General features: G+C 60.8%; 1 protein-coding gene across 3 annotated transcripts; it reads right to left on the reverse strand.

Moving 5' to 3' along the window:
- Positions 1-4,906: 4,906 nt before the first annotated feature.
- TLE5 (TLE family member 5, transcriptional modulator) lies at positions 4,907-14,582 on the reverse strand. 3 transcript variants are annotated; one of them, XM_080383838.1, is made up of 7 exons: positions 14,307-14,582; positions 13,813-13,910; positions 12,375-12,438; positions 9,921-9,965; positions 8,296-8,358; positions 6,770-6,844; positions 4,907-6,117 (listed from the first exon to the last, which is right to left on the reverse strand). In XM_080383838.1, exons 1-7 carry the CDS (start codon positions 14,331-14,333, stop codon positions 5,899-5,901), a joined length of 591 nt encoding a protein of 196 aa, XP_080239964.1. In that variant the 5' UTR covers positions 14,334-14,582; the 3' UTR covers positions 4,907-5,898. The 3 variants fall into 3 exon arrangements, with proteins under 3 accessions (XP_080239964.1, XP_080239965.1, XP_080239963.1); XM_080383839.1 differs by having other exon boundaries at positions 4,907-6,120; positions 13,813-13,889; positions 14,307-14,578; XM_080383837.1 differs by having other exon boundaries at positions 4,907-6,120; positions 14,307-14,574.
- Between the last annotated feature and the right edge of the window lie 1,312 nt (positions 14,583-15,894).

The following is a 15,894-nucleotide window of genomic DNA, read 5'->3' on the forward strand; positions in this document are numbered from 1 at the left end:
GCTGGAGCTTTTGGCTCCCTCCGCAAATGCTGGCCTGGAGCATGGCACCACGCAACCTCCTGCCCTTGCCAGGAAGGGCAGCCCTGGCTCTGTCCCCTCAGTGCTGTGGATAGAGTTGTTTCTCTCCCCACATGCCTCCTTTGCGCAGCCTCCCGTGCCCAGCGCATTCCACGGTGGACAGCCAAGGGCAGGGACCATTGTGTCTCTCCCAGGTGCCAAGATGCTGTGCTTGGGGCAGCTGAAGCCTGCTCACACAGCCTCTCAGCCAGCCGCTGGGCTGAAACCCTCACAGGTGCCCGTCGTCGCTGCTCTGCTCACCTCTGCTGTGCTCCATCCCTTCCAAATGCAGGTGCCAGGCAGGTCAGCAGCGAAGAGCCACAAACAACCAGCTTCCATCCAAGGGGCCTGCTCCCACAGCGCAGAGCCACTGCATGTCCAGTTTGGCAGGTGCATTTGCTGTGGGGGGGTCCCCCCTTCTTTGCAGACTCGTACCCTTCACCTGCCTCTTCGGCCCGTGTGGGTTCAGGGCCCGCTGGGTTTAAGCAGGTGGGCAAAGCTCAGCCCTGGGTGGGTTTTTCAGCTGGTGGTGGTGGGTTTGCAGGCAGGGGTTTTGGGTCAGCAGGGCCATTATGGGGTGGGGAGGGGGGAACCAGGGTCACCAGATTTAGAAGATACAGATTTTCCCTACTGGGACTCAGTCAAGCAGTTTGCTCGGCCTGTGGAAGCAGGGAGCAAAGATGACCGTGATGTTTCTAAACCATCCCATTTTCAGCTTTTCACTTGCTCACTTGAGTGAGAAGCCTTGAACAGAGTGGAGCTGAGTTCCTGGCACCCTCAGACAACGTTAATTTCCCTGGGCATTTGTACCAGCAGCTGGCACAAACAGGAGCCTTATCCTGGCTGGACTGTGTCCTGGAACGAACATGAGATGAGAAGGGAAACTGAGGGAAGGGGCTGGCAGCCAGTCAGCAAGAGCTGAGCCAAAGCTGTACTCGAAGTCAAGGTTCTCCAGCACCTGGAGCCACGCTGCTGGGGCCAACCCACAGGTCCCCATCCCCGGGCCCCCAGTGCTGCCCCTCTGCTCTGTAAAGCCACATGTTCCCAGAGCAGGCAGGGGAGCTGGGGGTCTCTCCTGCCGTGCATGGGCTGCAGAGCCAACATGCTGCCTCCCGCAGCCCCCACGCTGCCACGCTCCCACCGTGCCTGGGACACCCCGCCACGGTGGGACCAGCGGGACACCCGCAAAAGAGATGTGGGAGCCCTTAGAGCAACCTGGCAGCTGAGAGACACTCTCTCTGGTGCTGCCTTCGATCCGTCTGTTGGCTCCTGTTTGCACTTACCAGCTCTGAGTGGTTTTTAATTATTGATGCCTCTTTTAGCTTTTATCTCGTGCTCGCTGCAGCCAGGAAGGGCTTGGCGTTCCTGCATTAGTGATGAATTGGGAAGGAGGCCCTGCTCCACCACGCTGCAGAGCATTCCTGGCTCACAGGCTGTGCCATTGTTTCAAGCAAAGCCGAGCTGAAAAATGAGGAGGGTGGGAGCGGGATGGGGGATGTGGTGGAGGCGATTCCTGCTGCTGCCACAGAGGAGGTGGGGGTCTGTCCTACGGGAAGAGGTTGAAGGGGAGGGAGTGAGAGTCAAACGGGTGTGGAAACCTCCCTCACCCCGTGAAAAACTGGTACCTGCTCACCTCAGCGGGGAGGAAGAATGCCAACAGGGAGGAAAGATGCTATCGTACGGCCCCTCCAGTGACAGGCAGGTGGAAGCGGGGGCAGAGGTGTGAGGCAGCAGAGTTTTGCAGAGCCCCTGGCAGCCACGAGCAGGAGTCGATGTCAAACCTGGGCTAAATGCTGAGCTGCTCTGTGCTCAGGGCACGGGGCACTGAGGGGTCCTGTCCCTGCCTTCCAGACTTGGCTGGCTCCCCATCCACCACAGCTCTCTGGTTAGCGGGACGGTGGTTATCACCAGGTTGTTTTCTATCCCCCCTCAATGAGCCAGGGCTTTGCCAAGTTTTTCCAAGGATCCCAGTGCCAGGAGAGCTGGTTCTTAGCCTGTCTGCCTGTGTCCCTCTCCCACTCCTGTGTCAGGACCTCTCGCACGCAGAGGGAAGGGGTTTCTTGGCCAGGAGCCAGCCTTAAGCCATCCCTGGTCAGCAGAGCTTTGGGGGTCCCATGTCACCCACTTCCCCAGAGTGTGGAGCCTCTGCCAGGGCTGGAGAGGGGCTCGCAGCTCCAGTCGGGAGAGAGGTTACAAGGCAGAGCAGCCCCTTGCAAGGAGAGAAGCTACTTACTTCCTCAGGTCTGCAGCTACTGGGAGAGTCATGAGGGAGATACTTTTAACCCTTTTTTTTTTTTTTAATGCTGCTGGTATAAGTCAAATTTGCAGATTTTTGTATGCAGTTAGATTTGAGCCCAAGTCTGGAGCACAGGGAGCTGTAGCATCGCTCAGCCCTGAGGTGGGACATCAGGGTGCCCGCCACCTCCCAGAGAAACATTTTGGGTGCGAAGCCAGCACGCCTCAGGAATGGGTCATCGGGAGAAGCAGGAGTGGTGTGCTCAGCACCTGCTGGGAGGTGTGGGGGATTCGGAGACCCCCAAAGCTCTGTCTTTGTACTTGACAGTGGGTTAATCTCCCGCAGGGAGCAACGAGAGATCCACAGCCCAGTCCGCAGTGGCTCCCTGGCCCCAGCCTAACGGCAGCCAAGGATGCTCAGCCAGCAGCCTCGTGGTTTGTTCGACCCCCTTGCCCACCCAACCGAGGCTGCTAATTAGCTCTAACAACAGGGACGTCTGTTCCTCTGAAATCACCAGCCTGAAAACACCTCGGACCAATTTCTCCTCAATCCTCCTCCCTTGCACATCCATCAGGAATAACATCCACTTACGGTGCTCCCTACCCGCAGGCTGAGTTTGAACCAGTGACCTTGAGGTGAAAACGCTTGAAGACCCCCAGCCCCCACCCCCTCAGCCAGGCGCTCCCGGCAGGGTCTGCGGCAGCACTTACAGAGCAGAGATGGTTTTAGCAACCGTCGCATCTCAGCAGCCCCAGCCTGAAGCTGTGTTGGCCTTTCCCACCAGAAACCTGCTTGCTCAGTGTCAGCGAGGCCGAGACCCCGGGTCATGCTGCAGGCACCAGTGGTGTTTCAGCCACCTCCTGACCGGGAGCCCCTGCACGGTGCCGGAGCAGGCATCGGAGCTGGGTGCCTGGTGCTCAGGTCACCCAGGGTGCTGAGGCCAGGCCAGCCTCTGCCCCACAGCAGCAGCTCTGCCCTCGCCATGGGCTCTGTGCCCTGGCTCTGCCCCTGTGGTGGCTTCCCAGAGCACTGGCTGCACTGGGAGCATCTGGCCCTGCACAGGGCACCTGGTTTGGCAGGGGCCGGGGTTGAGACCCCCAGGCAGCCCTGCAGAGTCCCAGCCAGCAGCCGGAGGTCAGAGACCACCACCAGAGCTGTGGTCCTCTGCAGACCCCCCCAGTCCCTTGCAAGCCTGGGCTGGGAGCCCTGCCCCAGCCACCCCGGCTCATGTGCAGATAACGGCAGCATTGTCAAGCCCTCGCATTGTCTGCAGGTTCTGTAACCCATCCAAAGCTGGTGGTACCAGGCCTGGCTGGCACTCCCGGGATGGTGGGATATGAGACCAAGCTGCGTGCCAGCCCCTCCATCCCCTCGCTGCTGGGGATGCTGCTGGCTGCCCCACGCCAGAAGGAACCTGCCAGGAGCCGCGGGGCAGGGGCCAAGCGGGGATGCAGCTCCCCCGGCTGCACATGCAGCACCTGGCACCTTCCTCAAGTCTCTCCCACCCTGGACCCGCTACAGCAGACGTGGCCCCAGCCCAAAGTGGGTCTGGAGCCAGAGCTGGTCCCAGGCCTGAGCTGGTTCAGAGAAACCCATCCCATCCCACCCTTGGATGCTCGCCAGCACCGGCAGGACAGAGGCACAGCGGCCAGTGCTCCCCTTTGGGCTTTCACCAGGGCCCCTAGTTGTGCCACCACAGTCCTCCGACCTTGATAGGCAGCTGCAGGCACGGAGATCCCCTGCAACACAGCTGCCTTCCTGAGGGAAGGAAATTTCCCCACTCCAGCTGGCCTGGGAGATACAGAGGGGAAGATGTTATCAGGGCAGAGCAGGCTCTGAAGCCAGAGGACAGCGCTAATTATCGAGAGCCAATTCCATTACAGCAATCTCAGCCCCAGGGCAGCACAGGCCAGATTTTTCAGAGGGGATGAGCGCCACAGAAACGGCTTATCCTCTGCCCCCACAGGAAAATGAATTATGCACATGTGGAAGAGCCTGGTAGCACCCACAGGGACCATCCCTGTGTGCCACCAAATGCCACCCCGCTCGGGCTCCAGCGGGGAGCCGATAGCCCTTGGTGGCACTTTGCTCCAGACCTCCTGGCTTTTCATCTGCAGAGCTCCCTGGTCCCTTTGCCAGCGCCCACTTTCATCTCGCTCTCCGGTTTATTTTGGCCATGCCTTGGTTCTGGCAGACTCCAGCCAGAGCTCCGGTGTGGGCACCCAACTTTTCAGGGATGCCTGTGGGATGCCTGGCATCCCGGCGTGGGCAGCAGATAGTCCTCACGCTGCCAGCAGCCACAGAAGGTGAGAGCAGGAGAGAAGCCAGAACCAGGGGTATCAACATTAACCCCCCTCCTCCTGCCTCCCAGAGAGGAGGGGACCCCAGGAAGGGCAGACCCGGGACACACTCACCGGGAGGAGGGAGGGCAGCTCTCCCACAGCCGGCAGGGAGCCATGCCAGCACATGGGGAAACTGAGGCAGGGCCCAAATGTTAGCCAGCAAAGCTACCCCTTCTCCCCCACCAGTTGCCCTATCTGAGGGGCAGGAGAGGGAGGGAAGTAGTTTAAAGTCATCCCAAAGGTGGCGAGAAAGCAGGCAGCAAGTCACGGCTTTAATCAACCTTCTTATTTCTTTATTTGAAAGGCACAGCTTGTACGTCCTTGATACAGCATTTTCAGTTCCTCTTATTATAGGTCAAGTGATTAAACACAAAAAGCAAAACAAGATCTTTCTAAAGGACTATATACAAACACCAGATTATTATTTAATTTTATTCTTTTTTTTTTTTTGTTCCATTTTTGTTTTTTTAGAAGACACGCTAGCGCACGGAGATAAGAACAGAGAAAGCTGCTGTATCCTCTACACAGGGGCAGGGGCGCAGGGATGGGGAGGACCAAGAGAGGCTCTCGGTTTGCCTGCCCCCCTGCCCAGCTGCCCGAGCCCCCCGAAGCCCCGGCGCCGGAGCATGTCGTACTGCCGTGGTGCCGCAGGACTGGTACAGAACAGATACATGCAGAACAGCAAGGTGCCGGCCTGGTATTAGTGCAGGAGGGGCGCAGGGAGGACAGAGCCAGGGCCAGGGCGATGCAATGAGATCAAGAGCGCACGGGGAGGGAGGACGAGATGGTTTCAGGGCAGGGATCCCAGCAGGGAGTTGTGCAGAAACTGTTAGGATCACGGGGCATCTTTAAATACCAAGGGGGGGAGCGGCAGGCGGAGGGAGCCACATGGCACCGAGGAGCTGGGACAGCCGGGGGGCAAGTGGCCCCAGAGCAGCCCAAGCCAGCTCTGGCTTGGCTCTCTGATGGAGCGGGAGCGGGGACAGGGAAGCCAGGCTGGGCACAGGGAGAGCACGATCGGCCACACGGGCACTGCTATGGCGCTTGCATTGCTGCGGAGCAGCCCGGCCGCAGGGATGGCGGTGGGGGCATCCCCCAGACGCTGCTACCCGTGGGAAAAGGCCTGGCAAGCTGCCACCAAACACAAGCCTCTGCGATTCTGCTGCGCAGCAACTAGAGAGAGATACTGCATCTTGCATTAACCCGCCCCCCCGCCCCCCCCCCCCTTCCCGACAGTCCCCTCCCCCCGGCCCCCCATTCACTCTAATCTGATTTCTCCCCATCGTCATCTTGGTGGGCATCCCCGTCATGGCCATTCTTGTCCTCCTTGGAGAGGTGAGCCTGAGAGCCCAAGGCTGAGAGCGAAAGCAGCCCGGTGCCGGCACTGACAGCGGGGAGGGATGGGGGCTGGAGACCCACCGGGAGCGGAGTCAGAGGCAGAGCGAGGGCTTGGAGCTGCGACAGCTGGTGAGCTTGAAGCTGCTGCTGTAGAGAACGATGGACAGACAGGAACACAGGAGAGGGATATTGTCATTTTGAGGGCACTTGGACCCCAACCCAAGGGTCTGGCTTGCCCAGCCTGTGCCAGCAGCCAAGCTTAAACCAGGGACTTCAGGGTCCCGGAGAGCACTACGGTCTTGGCAAGCAGCAGGGGAGGGAAAAAGGGGGGAGGGGGGAAGAGATTCCAGAGTCCTTGGGCTGCAACAGCCTCAAGAGAAGACTCAACAGCACGTCCCCAGCACAACACACAGCCCCTAGCCCACAGGACATCTGGCCTCAGACTCTTGCATGCTCCAAGGATGCAGTTAAAGCCCTCCCGACCTTGACCAAGAACAGATGGTGTTTTCATGTCAAGAGGCTGCTGCTGTTACTGCTCAAACCCAAAGCTCCTCTCCCTGCACCCTGCTGGGACAGAGCAGGAATCTGTACCCCCCTGCAAACCCCTGCTCACATCGTAACAAATCTGGACAAAGCCAGCCTCACCCCAGCAGGGCTGCAGCCCTGCACGCGGAGCAGCCTGCTCCCAGCACGGGGGGCACGTCCCCAGTCACGGCTCTCCTGCCCAGCTCTGTCTCAAAGGCCAAAGGCATGGATTCCACTCCCTCCAAACCCAAACTAAATATGCATCACGTACACGGATGATGGAGTTCAGTTCTGGCGCTGTAACCTGCTTGGCTCGTTCAATGGCTCCCAGGACTTGCTGCTGATGCTGGCGCAGAGAGAACAGAGGAAATCAGGGTCATTTCCAGTATCACAGGGATGGAGATTAGAGACCCGGCCCTGCTGGGTCCCACAGGCGTGCTGAGGTGGCAGGGCACAGGCAGGTTGGTTAACCCCACAGCTGCGGACACCTGCACATGCTTCATTTGTGACCAGGACCTTACCCCACCAAGGCTCACGGCAGCGAGGAGCAAAGAAAGAGGCACACTTGTCCCATTCCAGTTCCTCACCGCAGGGTTAAGCGGGTCCCCTCTCATCCCCATCCTTGTCCTGCTCTGCACAGGGTGCGGTGAAGGGCTCCAAGGTGGATCTGAGAAGCCCAGAAGGGCTCCAAGGTGGGCAGTGCCCCTCACCTGCCTCCCCTCTCCCACCCAGACCCCCTAACAAACAAAACAAGCCCTGAAATCAGAAGCTCTCGGGAAGCTCCCGGCTCCTTGGGACACATCCCAGGTCCCAACTGCGGCTGCTGGAAGACGTTGCTGTGGAAGAGCCCAGCACAGCTGCTCTGAACACAGGCAGGAAAACCAGCTGTATCGTGTACTTTAAAAAGTAAAAGGACAACCGTACTCGCTCCTCTGAGGGCACAAGGTCTCCGAACACCAGGCCTGTCCACTGCACCTCAGCAAGTGGATTTTTCTTTCCGTCTTGGCAGCAGGACAAGGTTGGGGAGGGGGAAGGGATTGCATAAAGATGCAGGAGGTTTAGTTGTGGCTTTGTTATTAGGCAGCTCTGATCTGATCAGCAAGGCACTTTGTTTTCCCTGAGAACAGGTGGGTGGGAAAAACACAGCCCGTCCCCTGACCCCACAGCTAACCCAAACTGGGAACCACCACCTCCATCCCACAGCTAGTCCTGACCAAAACCCAGCCACGACGACAGTCTCTGCAGGACTGTGTGGGGAGATGGACTGATACGGCACTAGAGGTGCTTCATCTTCCTCCTGCCTCAGGCAGCAGCTCCCAAGCCCTCCCAATTAATTTCTCTGGGGAGTGGGAGGAGTCCATCAGTTGCATTAATTAACGAGGCAGAGGAACCAGATCTCAAGGAGGAGCCATATGGAGGTTTTTTTGTTTTTTTTGTTTTTTTTTTTTTTTTTTTTTTTTTTTTTTAAACACCCTCCTCCCCAGTTAGCCCCCCAGAGCTCCCACTGCTCATGCAGAAGTGGCCAACAACTCAGGGATCCCAGGAAGGGCAGGGCAGAGCCCACCTTTGCCCCCAGCCCCCAGCAAAGGGGACAGATGGACACACCAGCCACAGCCCCCAGCAAAGGGGACAGATGGACACACCAGCCACCACAGAGTGCCCCACGGGCTTCTCGAACCAAACCTGTCTGGAAGGGCTCACCCCCGCAGCAGGCGCAGGCTGGGGCATGGAGCTGCCCACCCGGGGGGCTGCAGTGCCACCGCTCCCCCCTCCCCCAGCCCCAAGCCAGGGACTTACCTCTTGTGAAAGGTAGGGTAGAACCTGTGCACAAATCCCATTTAGCCTCTTGACTATTTCAGCCTAGAAGGTGGGGAGAACGGAGAGGAAAGGCATCAGGCAGCTCAGGACTGCCCCCCCCCAGCACCGCCTGCCCCCCCCCCCCCCTCCCCCCAGCACAGGCTGCTCCCCCTTGCCCTCCCCAGGCAGGGCCCAAGCCCCCACATAGCCCAAAGAAAACACAATCCCCCCAGCAAGCTGCTGCAGTGCTGGGTGTGTGTGTGGGGGTGTCACCTTACCTGCAAGGCCCCTCCCGACAGTTACATGGATCAATGCTGCTGAAAAGGGCAAGTTTCCACTATTCTCTTCCCTCTCCAGGACTCTGGTACTCATTTAATAAATTGGAAGCAACCAGAGAGGAAGCTTATTACAGACCCAGGTGGGGATGTGTTGAATGACACCTGTCACGCGGACAGTGCTGCCTCGAGACCCCTGCTCTGCCCCGGACACCAGCTCAGCCTCCCCCTCCCCAAAGGGAGCAGCCCCAGTGCAGACCAAGGGCTAACCAGGGAGACCACAGGGACCTGGCAGCTTCTTCACTAGCCTTATACAAGCAGGTGGCAAATTTTGGGGTGTTAAATGCTTTCCTCCTGGGTAAGAGTAAAGCTACCAGCTTTCTGCAAGTTACTTTCCAATGGAATCAAAAGAAATACAGAGCCAAAGGGTTTAGAGACACTGAAAGCAGCCGAGGGGGCCCTGCCAGCACCACAGGGGAGCGGACCAGGCTGGGAGACCGTTCACAGGACAGCAGGAAGGATTTGTGGCTCAGATCCTTTACCAAGACGCAGGTTTTCCCGGGGAAGCCGGTTTTGTGGGCTTACCAACGAGGGCGATGGGATCGGGGGCATCGAGTGCCTTTGTGGGGAGCAGAACCGTGCTAAGAGGCTTATAACTGAGCCACGCCACACAGGTGACTTTGTGACTGGAAGCTGAAGCCAGACAGAGTCGGGCTCAAAGGAGGTTCATGTTGTTAACAGCACAGGTAATTAGCCACTGGGGATAATTAACAACTTAACCACCAGCGAGGGTAATGAAGAAACTTATCCAGGCTACAGCACAGTCTCCATCACAAGGAGGCTTTCTTAGGGGAGTCTGCCGTCATCTTACCTAATCGCAGCCCAGAAGTGCTCTCGGGCCAGCTGCAGCAAGAGCCTGGGGGGAGCCAGAGGAGTTTTCCATGTCGGGGTGATCACAAGCCCTCCCAGGCACCGGGGAAGGCGGCAGGGCCAGGAGCCCACCCGAGGCCTGGGAGGAGGGTGGGAGGGACTGGGGGTCTTCTTCTGCCCTCCACCCTGGTTTTGTCTGCTGACCACCCCTGAGCTGCAGCTCCAGACCCTGCCTGCACCGTCTTGTCTGGTGCTGAAATACCTGCTCAGGCCCTGGGGAGAACTGGAGCGTGTCCACAGCCCAGCACCGCAATCCTGAGAGGAGGGGGGGGGTCCCTGCATTTCAAATGCAGCTCTGACATTTTACAGGCTCATGGCATTTCTAGTTCCTGAAATACCACTGAAGTGACAGAGGGCAAAGCACGGCAGGCAACCCACCCTCCCTAGGAATTAGAGCACTTGGAAACGCCTTCCCCCTACCTGTTTGTGCATTTCAATATTCAGCCCATAGGACATCTCGTAATACTGCAGAGCGGGAGAGAAAAGAACAAAAGAAACTGTAAGTCAAGTCTCCACCGGGTAAGGCAGGTCCAAATACAGCAGTGCTGGGAGCTGCTGCTTTCCTAGCAAGGTCTTCTACAAAGGCTGGGCAAGGATGGAAGGAGAGAAGAGGCCAGGCCTAGGAAACAAAACCAGCAGGAGGCAAACACAGACAAGAGACCCCCGCCGGGTCTAAGGCTGAAGCACTGAGCCCCGGCACCCCCTGCCCACCCTGCTCCAGCCTCATGCTGTTGCAGACGGAGACCTGGGAGCGACTGAGCGATGCTGCTTCAAACCTGGAAGAACGCTCGGGCCTCCAAAGAATTTCATATCCACAGCCAAAAAGAGAGGCAGACTGACTCCGCAAGCTTTGTCTGGCCAATGTCCTAAAGCCCACATGGCTGCTTCAGCAGCAAATGGTAGAGATTACAACTGGGCTTCATCTGGCAAGTAACATCCAGCTGCACACAACTCCAGCTGTTTGGGAAGAAGTTATGTGGAAAAAAACCACCGAAATCCCACAAAAAAACCCACCCAGAAAACCCCTGCACAGCAGCAACAGGCAGCTACAGAGCAATCTATTGGCAGGAAAAGCTAATTCCTGACCCCTGGAAGAAGCTGCTTTAAGGCTGATGTTTGAGAGTTTAGAAATCTCCTCTTGCAGCTCACAGGCTGCAATCGTGATTCTTCCAAAGGGAAAGAAAAATCCATGCCCGTGCTCATTTAAATTCAAGGAGAAGATCACTGGCATTTTGGTACCAACGCCACAAGTTCGAGAAGCACCCAGCTTGGTATCGGCATGATCTCAGTCTGCTCTAACACCGCTGCTGGCTCTTGAGGCTTCTTTGCATTCTGAAGACTGAGCAGGAAGCAGGAGCCCGACCCCCAAGCTGCTAATTGTGACTTATTCAGAAATCAGAGCAGCTGTAGCAGCTTTGCACATTCACAGAAACCCTCCTCTTTGCTTCCCATGACTCGCTATGGTGGGGAGCGACAGCAGCTCTGCACGACTCCAGCTCAGCCACACAGATGAGGCAGGAGCTGCTGTGCCTGCAAAGCCTCGAGTGCTGCACAACAAGCGATAGCCCTTCCCCTCTGCCGCCGACCCGCTGATGGCAACGTGAATCAATTCTGGTGACTGTCAGCATTAAGCAGGGGGGGGTGGAAAAAAATAAATATCTCTATCTCAGCCACACCTGGAGATGAGCGTCTTCATGCCGGCTGCAAGGCCAGGAAGCAGTCATTTATCAGTGAGAATGGGGCACACTTCTCCATTAATATAGAAGGAAAGCTGTGACCTCTTCTCCTTGTCCCCAGCCCCAAGCACGTCTCGCTCCCTACAGCCCTGGAGCCTGGACACACAGGCAGTGCAGGAGGATGGAGGGGCCAGCCCCCTTATTTCTGGTTTATAAAGTCCTAACTCTGCTCTGAAGAGCCGCCGTATTCATTTCTGCATCTTATCGCTTCCTCCCAGGGCAGGTGCAGCAGCTGGCAAGCCGGCACCAGCTCATCTTCATGGACATTATCACAACCGCCCGTTAACTCCTTGATAGGAAAGGGACAGGTCACAGCCCTGCCTGGCATCCCTCCCGTCTGCCACCAGGGCTCTTCCACTTGTGGGAAGACAGAGGTGTTACCTGGCAGGCAAACTGTCCCCCTGCCTACAAAACCATGGCTGTTTCCCCGGCAGATTTCTCTAAATTTAGAGTTACGGCTAAGCCTGCTGCCCGTGCATGGCACGACGTCTTGTGCCTTCACCAGGCGCTGCCCAGGGATTCACACACTTTGTGCTGGGACACACACGCTCCGGCGAGACACGCTAGCGCTCAGCACCGTGGCTCCGCAAGGCTGCCGGGCTCACAAGAAGGGGCAGAGGGTTTAGCTCTCACACAGCAGCCAGTTTCTGCTTCCAACTCCCACCAGGCTTGTGGGATCCCCCAGCTTCAGGACTTAGAGCACCGCTTTGTCTTTCAGCGGGCACGACTCTCCCAGAGCCCCCAGACACCTGCACACCAGCACCTTGCAGCTCCTTTTTGGGTGCGTAAGAGCTGTTGCTTCCCTCGGGGCACAGCGAGTAAGGTCAGGCAGGCAGCCAGCAGCAGGAGCAAGGACCCCATCACCACCCATCATGCCGTCAGCCACTGGGCCCATCAGTTCTCCACGCACAAAAATTTTGTGTTACTTCCCCACATTTCAACAACCCACTGCATGCAGGCAACACAAAAATACAAGAGAGCCAGCCCCGTTTTCAGAAGAGGTGATGCCAGCCCTGCCTAAAGACCTGCTGCTGCCCCGGGCGAAGGCTCCCTGCCAGGCAAAACCCAGGCACAGGCACCTGCTCGCCGCTGCAGTCCCCACCGACGCCACCCACGCACCCTCGGGGCTGGTCCTTACCATGACGTAGTGACGCTGCATCTCCGATTTCTCACTGGCTAGTTTGTCACATTCCAACTTCAAGCTGAAAAGCCAGAAAACAGTAAGAAAACCACAAACAGGAGGTGAGAGAGTTGATCGCCACAGAGCAGCTGCTTCCTGCACGGGCCCCATCCTGGCCAGGCTGCCGTCTCGGACGCCACCATCCAGGCTCCTGGGCCACGCTGCACTGGCACGGCGGCAACTGTGGCAGAGCCAGCGGCGAAGGTGGGAGCAGGAGTCCCACCAACACACGTTGGGGCATGAGGCTACTCGCCAGCTGGACACCAAACTCCCCCGGGGAAATCCTTTCGGTGGGCAGCAGAAAGCTGGGCAGAAGCAGAGGTGGCTGCCCAGGGAGGCATTTGCTTTTCCTCAACTGATGGCTGGCAGCTGAAGACAGCTTCTAGCACGGGCAAAAAGATGCTCCAAAACAACTTCAAAACCAAAAGCATTTCGGGATGGTGGGGGGGTAGGCCCAAGTGCAGCACATCCCTGCAGAAGAAAGGATTTTTTTTCCTCTCCCCTAGGTTCTTCACACCCTTCAGAGAAAGTGCCGCTGCTCCCAGTGTTTTATGAGACTCCAGCTCACCAGCCGAGCAACTGCAGCCAGCATGTGCTGCAGTTTTATGTTTCAAACAAGAAACAGCTTCACCTACACAAAACCTGCTTCTTCTCCAGCAGATGAAGTCCGAGGGGGTGGAGTGGGGTGGGGGGATAGCCTCCCCTCCAGCGGGCACGGCTCTGGGGCTCCCCTACGCCCTTGCCAGCAGTGCCCAGAGACATGGGGACACCAGGAAAATGGCCATTTCTCAGCAGCTTCGCCGCCTGCTCCTGCCAGAAGGACCGTGCCACAGGCCTGCAGCCCAGCAGAGCCTGGGCCAGGGGGAAGGCAGCTGGGGAAGCCACGGCACCCGGTGCCAAGGCACAGCCAGCACCCCATGGCTCATGGCACCGGGCATCACCCCGTCCGTCGAACCCAAGAGCTCACGTTTATTTCGGCTACTGGCACACACAAAGCAACAGATCATCAGCGGCCAGCTCTCGGGTCAGCGGCGTTTCCACAACCCCCCCGCAAGAACAGCGGAAGCTTTTGGATTTAAGCGCTCCCTGCAGCATTTGCCGGCCAGGAATGGCAGCCAGCGAGGAGAACCGAGGGAGGACTCCCGGTGGGAGGCCTGGCAAGCCCCGGCAGGGCCCTGGCCGAGGGGCGTGCGGGGGTAGGACCTGGGGGCTCCCCTCGACGGCACGGTTGACCCCCGGCCCTGCACCCCCCGAAGGTGACCCAAGCGGGGGACCCGTGTTCCCCTCGGTGCTCCCGCCGGTCCGCGCAGCCAAGCAGCGATGCGGGAAGAACCGGGGCGATCCCGGCGCCGCCGTGCAGCGCCCGCGGGGCAGCGCCGGGCCCAGCGGCACGTACCTGTGGTACTGGGCCTGCAGGAGCTGGAACTCGTCCTTGATGCGGTCGCAGGAGTCGGAGGTCGTGAACTTCAGCTGCTGCGGCAGGTGAGAGGAGCCCTTGAACAACAGGAGACAGCGCTGGGCGCCGGGGCAGGCGGCCTGCCCGCCCCGTCCCGTCCCGCCACCCGGCTCAGCCCCGGCAGCGGCGCCCCCGGGGCCCGGCGCGCTCAGGCCCGGGACGCGCCCAAGGTCACCCGCGGGGCCGCCGCCGCCCGGGCCCTTCCCCGGGCGCTGCCTCCGGCCCCGGCTGTGGCGGCCCCGCCGGCGCCGTGCCCGACCGCGGGGGAGCGGCCTCTCCCCTCCCCCCCGCCCCTCTCGCTGCCGGCGGCGGGTGGCGCTCGGTCACCTCGGCCCCGCCACAGGGAGCCCGGGCGGCCCCCGCCGCCCCCCCCCCGGTGCCCGGCCCCGCCCCGCGGCCCCGCCGCCGCCGCCCCGGCCCCGGCCGCGCCGTACCGAGTGCCGGCTTTGTGGAAACATCATGTCAGGCTGCGGCTCGGCCCCCGCACGCAGCGACCCGCTGCTGCCGCCGCCCGCCCCCGCGCCCGCCGCGGCTCCCCGCGCCGCCGCCGCCGCCTTTGTCCGCGCCGGGCCCGGCCGCCGCGGCCGCCCCGCCCCGGCCGCGCCGCTCGCCCCGCGCCGCTCCCGCCGCCCCGCCGCCGGCGCCTATTGTCTAATGGCGGCTGCGGCTCCGGCTCCGTCCTGCGGCTGCTCGGCACCACCTGCCGCCGCCGCCTCCCCGGGCCGGGCGGGCCCACGGCCGCCCCCGCCCCCGCCGGTCCCCGCCCCCGCCGCGCGGCCCCGCCGGCCGTGGGCCCCGGCCCGGCCCGGGCTGGCTGCGGGCTGTGGGCTGCGGTTCCCGGCCCGGGCTGGATGCGGGCAGGGGGCTGCGGGCTGGGGGTCCTGGCCCGGGCTGGCTGCGGGCCGGGGGCTGTGGGTGGTGGGCTGGGGGCCGTTGGTCCCGGTACTGTGGGCTGGGGGCTACGGGCTGGGGGTCCTGGCCCTGGCCTGGCATGGGGGCTGTGTCTCCAGGCACAGCCCAGGCTGGCGGTGGGTGGGGAGCAGGGGGCTGGGGGCTGCGGGCGGTGGGCTGGGGGCTATTGGTCCCTGTCCATGCTGGCTGGGGGCTGCGGGATGGGGGCTGGGGGCCGTGGCTCCCGGTAGTGTGGGCTGGGGGCTATAGGCTGGGGGTCATGGCCCTGGCCTCGTGTGGGGGCTGTGTCCCCGGGCCCGGCCTGGGCTGGCTGCGGGCGGGGGGCTGTGGGCTGCGGGTCCCAGTCTCGGCTGGCTGGGGGCCAGGGGCTGGCTGCGGGCGGGGGGCTGCAGGCTGCAGGCGGTGGGCTGGTTGCGGGCAGTGGGCTGGGGGCTGCGGGTCCCAGCCAGGGCTGGCTGGGGGCTGTGGGACAGGTGCTGGGGGCTGTGGTTCCCAGTAGTGTGGGCTGGGGGCTACGGGCCGGGGGTCCTGGCCCTGGCCTGGCATGGGGGCTGTGTCCCCACGGGCTGGCTGGGGGCTGGGGGCTGCGGGTGGCATGGGAGCCAAACGGGGGTCCTGGGCTGGGTCTGGTGCAGCCACTCGGCTCCCCCTGGTCCACTGCCAGGCATGGTGGTCCCGAGGCCATCCTGGGCCTTTCCCCACTGGTGCCCCCTCCCCACTGGTGCCCCCTCCCTGCACCCCCTCCCCATGCCCCAGCTCCCCCAGGGCGGCAGCCTGTGTGGCCTCGCTCCCCGTTCCCTTGCACCGATGCTGGGCAGGAGCCCAGGTCACAGCTGGCTGTGGTGAGGGTGCGGGGGGCACGGGGGGCACGGGCAGCCCCATGGGGGCCTGGTGGGGCTTGCCAGGCAGACCCAGGCCCCCGCAGCGGGATGGCTGGGCCAGGTCAGGCGTTGTGCCCGTTGCAGCTCTCGCCTGCCCCGGGCTGATAATTCTCGTGGCTCCTGGCATTGTGTCTTTCTGGCATGGTGTTGGAGGGAAGGGGAAGCTTCTCTTTTAACGAAGCCGCTGCTCCAGCTTCTTACAGGTTCTTAAACCCGTTGTGAGACCACA

This window comes from Falco punctatus (assembly GCF_963210335.1).
Source record: "Falco punctatus genome assembly, chromosome: 4".
NCBI classification, from domain to species: domain Eukaryota; kingdom Metazoa; phylum Chordata; class Aves; order Falconiformes; family Falconidae; genus Falco; species Falco punctatus.